The 5,876-nt window shown below is 25.6% G+C and overlaps 1 protein-coding gene across 1 annotated transcript; it reads left to right on the top strand.

Annotated features, from left to right (window-relative positions):
* Positions 1–258: 258 nt before the first annotated feature.
* LOAG_11954 (STE/STE7/MEK4 protein kinase) lies at positions 259–2,898 on the top strand (the record flags this gene model as incomplete). Its single annotated transcript, XM_003147470.1, has 8 exons — positions 259–381; positions 545–685; positions 923–1,042; positions 1,422–1,473; positions 1,866–1,993; positions 2,165–2,233; positions 2,459–2,607; positions 2,748–2,898. 8 exons carry the CDS (start codon positions 259–261, stop codon positions 2,896–2,898), a joined length of 933 nt encoding a protein of 310 aa, XP_003147518.1.
* Between the last annotated feature and the right edge of the window lie 2,978 nt (positions 2,899–5,876).

Below are 5,876 nucleotides of genomic sequence, written 5' to 3'. Positions count from 1 at the left end.
TGGATCTGGACTTTTCTGTATGAAAAACTAAACTACACATTAGTTAGATATTTTTGGGAAGTTCGTTTTCTCCATTTCAATTCCAGGCTAATTATTTTTAGTTTGGCGAAAAAAAATTTTTTTGTCAATTTTATCGTAAATTTGGCTACTTGCACCAAGTTTACTATTATATGCATGCATAACTGGTGGGATTCCGCATGTTTCAATTTTCAAAAAAATTAAATTACCATGAATTTTAAAAATCGATAACAGTATGGGATGACCGTGCATACCGGCACTCTGTTACAGGATTTGACTGATCTTGGACTAATTGGTGAGGGTGCTTACGGTCGCGTGAATAAGATGCGGCACGATGAAACGGGTCGATATATGGCAGTTAAAGTAAGGATTTTATTGGTGGCGAAAGATTAGTTTTAGTTGAAATAATTCGAAAAGTATTCCCTAATTAATGAGTAATATTTCAATTAGATTCGTTGTAAAATTTCTTTGAACTTGTGAAAAGTTGTGAAATTTTCTTTTTTTTTGCATTACCATTTCCTTCCAGAAAGTTCGTATAATTTCGGGTAAAAATGACGATGGCGAAGCCAATCGTTCAATGAAACGCCTAAGACAGGAAGTTGATGCGATAAAAAAAGCCTCAGACTGTCCTCAAGTTGTAACTTTTTACGGCCTTACCTTTCATGAGGTTAATTCATATTCGTGAATTATGAATGTTAATTTTTAGTTATTATTAAATGTTGCCGAAATATTAAGCTTTAAATAATGTAAAAACAAAAAATTCATAAAACTGATGTTGGACCGGAATGAATCAGAACTAGTCTGAAACTATATTTTCCTTCTTTTTTTCCTGATTGGCTATTTTTATTGAGTAATATTTTTTCTTTTTGAAGGTTTAGTCGCTTAAAAGTAACAATAATTTTAGGGAGACTGTTTGGTTTGTATGGAATTAATGGATATATCACTGGAAAATTTATATAAGACCATTCATAATCATACTCGTGGCGTTTTTGATGAGCGTATACTTGGGCATGTTGCAGTGTCGGTATGTTATTATATATATATAGGTAAACAGATGGACAGATAGATAGATTTTTTTCAGTTGATTACTTAAAAATTCAACTTGTATTCAATCAGTTAATCAATTAATCATATACTGATCACTATTTGATCATGAATGGTGCATAGTAAAATATTGGTTCATATTTTATTTATATGGATATGACATTATATGACATTTGGGAAATCTTTTTTCTTTGTTGTTTATTATCAGATCACAGATGAGTTATAAGCAGAAATATTACTAACGATCAAATAAAGGTAAAAGCTCTATAGGATACTTTCTAATGATTTGCGCTTTTCCATTTTATTTTATTTCCTTCAAATTATTTTACGATAGTATGTGTTGAATTGTATTGTTTCAGATTCTTAAAGCGTTAAATCATCTGAAAAATGAAATTAAAATTATCCATCGAGGTATAATTTTATAAATTTTTGTCATTCAAGATTTCTTTATTAAAATAATTTTCACTTTAGCACATTTTTTTTTCGAGTATTTACTTATATCAAAAATCATATGTCAGCAGTTTTCGGCTACTTTTCTGATTGATGAAATTTATCATGCTAAATAGTTTTAATTAAACATTTTAGCAAATTGTGGTAGCCTTTAAGGAATTTGCATTTATAACAATAAGGATTTGTATTTAGGTCAATAGGATTTGTATTTAGGTCAATATTGGTAGCTGACGCTAAATGCTCTCGTATGACCAGGTAAATAAATGAGAGAAAATAATTGTCACAAAAGCAGATACCATGGAATTTTACCAAATAAGACGAAATCTCACAATTATTTGAATGTACCATTTTAGATGTAAAACCATCCAATATCTTATTGAACCTACGCGGTAATATTAAACTTTGTGATTTCGGAATATCTGGTTATTTAATAAATTCTGTGGCACAAACACGTGAAGCAGGATGCCGACCATATATGGCAGTTAGTTTTTTCATCGATAATTTGTATATTATGAATACTAATACCATGAAAGTTATAGTTTTTTTTTCCCCTCCACCCTCGAAAAAGTAATACTTTTTTTTCAAAAAAATTTGTTGAAAAAAATTTAATAAATTTCGGAAACTATTGGTTAGCTGATTATACTAATTGTAGCCTGAAAGATTGCTTACAAATGCTGCATATGATATACGTTCTGATGTTTGGAGCCTAGGAATTACACTGGTAAAGCTAATTAATTTATTTCAATCATAATAGGATATAAATTTTTTGTTAATTTATCAATAATGATTAGGGATGGAATTATTGAACAGAAGCCAATAATACAAATAAGATTAAATTATCATCTTTTATTCCATCTATTGGTTCAAATCATCAATGTTTTATTTATTTTAATTGATAGTGATAAAGTAACAATCACTTTTTTTTTCTTTATTTCCTTTTTTACAGCAAGAAGTAGCACTTGGTGTATTTCCATATCCAAGATTTAACGAAAATGAGCTTTTTGTACAACTTCAACAGGTTGTTTATGGAGATGCGCCAATAATGGGTCCATCGGATGTATATTCAATTAGAACAGTTCAATTTATCAATTCGTGGTGAGTATATTCTAATTTTCTTTTTTTTTTTATACTAATATCGTTTTTAACTGTCTTGGAAGGATTTTATCACTGTCAATTAAAATTTTATTTGTTTCATTAAAAGAAAAAAAAAGAAGAATTATACGGATACTTTTAAGCCTTGTCAAAGAAACAGAAGCTCGACCAAATTATGTGATGCTTATGGAGATGGAATTCTTCAAATATTATGATAGCCTAAATGGTACTTCAGAATATGTTGCAAATTATGTACAACATGCATTAAATTTACAAAAACAAAGTAATTTATAGTTTTTTTTAATGCTATAAAATTTTACAAATTTACTCGCAAATTTTTTTTTTTATTTTTTAAATTTTGCCTTATTTATTTGCCACATATTGTTGTATTAATTCTTCCTTATTTTTGAGATGCTTTCACTATCTTTTTACCTATTGCCTAAATCTTTCAAATCTATCTAACAAGGAGAAATTGTCTATTATCATATGGGATAATTAGTGATTATTAACATTTGCTTTTGTTACAACTACGATGCATTTAGACCATTACATGCATTTAATTTTCTGTTTTTCCTTTTCTTTTTTTCGTTTTTCGGAATGAATTCTGCAAATTTTTGATTATTTAGAGTCATTTTAGGAATATAATTTGTAAATTTGTAAGATTTAAAAACAAAGATCCTGCATAGATTCGTTCATTGGTCAAAGAATGACAGGATTTGTGATAGTATTAAATTTCGTTCTACATTTTCAGTATTCTTTTATTGTAAATACTGTCAATTTTTACATTCATTTTATCGTACTAAGGCATTTTTAGCAGGAAATTTATCATTGAACAAGGATTGTTTGGTTGAAAAGTTGAAGTTATAAGTTGAAAATTGAGTTGGATAAAAATTTTAGCCTATTAAAATCAAATTAATTGTTTTCATAATTAAATTGTTTAGCAAAGATAGTAATAATGAGAAAGTTTGACAAACTTGCTTCATGCGTACATTCATACATTTGCAATGCATAATTTATTTTAATGTTTTGTTATTTTTAACAGTTAATGAATGATAATTTATTGTTAATTAGTTTCTGTAGCACTTCTTTTTGCTGATAAATTTGTTATATTAAATTTTATAAATGAACATTTTATATGGGAATATTTTTCTGTGATACTTTCTTCATTTATCATTCATTGTTAATATAATATAATATATTATCAAATTGAATAATCAGTGAGGGAAAAAAAAGGATAAATTGATATTAGATTATCATATTGATTGGATTGGTAAAACTTCAAATATTTCATCTTTTGGATTTTTTTTTCTTCCCTCTTAATTTCTACCACATCTTTCAAACTTTCCTTATCGTTTGTTTTTTTTTTCCCACACATTAATCCTGAATGATAGGAATGAATGCTTATCATTTTTTTGTAAAACTTTTTGTTGTCATCTTAATCATTATTGATCCCCAATAATGAATGAAAAGATCAAATTATTGTTATTTTATATACTTTTACTTTTTCTTTCCTTTTCTCTTCTTCCAATAATTAGCTCAATGAATACTTATGATGAGTATTTATGTGACATATATATCTTGTATATGTTGACATTATTCACTTATTATTGTCTTATTTTACAAATATATTGCTTATTTTCAGTCTTTTTTTTTGCTCAAATTTTGCATGTTGTAATTGATTTTTAAATTTATCAAATGATTAGTCATACATTTTTTATTTTGCTGATTAAATCATTTTTTATCCATTATAGTGTATTCACAATGATAATAACATATCATTATCATCAATCAAAAATAACTTATCAAATTTGATTATTATCAACGAAATTTCGCCTAATCAAATACATTCATACAGCAATGTGAAGGGCGAAATGGACGTAATAATGGGACAAAATGAAAAGAAAAAGAAAAAGTTTTAACATTTTTCAAAAATTCAATGAGAAAACAAAAAATGTTTTAATTGAAATTTGCAAATATTGCTTGTATAATAGCAAAATTTGATTATAACTTTGCCAAAATTAATAACTTTGTCACTCATCTCAGCAAAAGTTGTTAAATTTATTTCAATGGATCATAGATTAATTTGATATTAAAATTCAAAAAAAATCCGTACTTCCTGAGGTAATCGTCGAATAGATGATTGAAATTTAAAATTACGACAAACGAATAATAATTTCCATACAGGGATGATGTCATTTTGATCTTGTCATGAAATAGGAAAAAGTGATTTTGCTAAATATTAATTCAAAGTTTATTTTTAGTTTTTCATATTACTGAAACAAATTTTGGAATAATTAATTCGATTTTACACATACTTTCTTCACTTTTTTTTCCATTTTATCCCTAATATTTCATCATTTTAACATTCATTATCAAAGTAGCATTAATTTTATTTTAATATGAAAGTAAAAAAAAAAGAAAAAATCGGTAGTGTTGTTCCATTTTGTCGTATTTTATGAAATGAGAAAAATGATAAAATTTTAATTGTTTGCAGGGAATTGATTTATTGATTTCTTATAATATATTCTGCAAATATTTAAACTTTAATTTAATTTCTTTTTTTTTCCAATCCGTAGCACTAATAATTTTCTTGTTTGTGTTTCTCTCATTTTTTGATATCTCCTTATAATAGTGAATTTTAAAATTTGAAAATATCATTGAACACAAACTACTGTTCGATTTATGACGACACATTTTGAGATATTCAAGACTTACTAAATAATTTGATTCAATATATATTATTAAAAGTCAAATTAAATTAGCATGAATAATATTAATTTTAGTTGGTTAGTTTTATTTTTGTCACACTTTTCAATTCATTTTTAAGTGTATTTGCATTTTGATTATAGGATAATGCAAATGCAATGGAACAGTTTGAAGTATCCATGAAAAATTATGAAAGAAAATTATATATATATTAATAATTTAATTTATATTTTATCTCAGTTCATGAATGAAGTGAATGTAATTTCTGTATGTTTTAAATGATAAATGATCAAATAAAGCGATAAATGGGTAAATTTTCATTTTATTTTATTTAAGTTTTTGAATGAAATATTGAAATTTAGAATTGAAATCATTACCTAAATCTGTTAAAATTTAATTACAATGTTTAAAAATATAAATATATTACAAAGTACTTTGATTCAAAACCTTTTTAAATTCACATATATTATTATTATTATTATCATAATTCCTATTTTTATCATTTATTTTTGCTCAAATTTTACTGAACGTATCATTATCATTATATATGATTATACATTACATTT

The sequence above is a fragment of the Loa loa genome (assembly GCF_000183805.2).
Source record: "Loa loa unplaced genomic scaffold supercont3.376, whole genome shotgun sequence".
NCBI classification, from domain to species: domain Eukaryota; kingdom Metazoa; phylum Nematoda; class Chromadorea; order Rhabditida; family Onchocercidae; genus Loa; species Loa loa.
The sequence above is the reverse complement of the archived record's forward strand: the minus strand, read 5'-3'. Positions and strand labels throughout refer to the sequence as shown.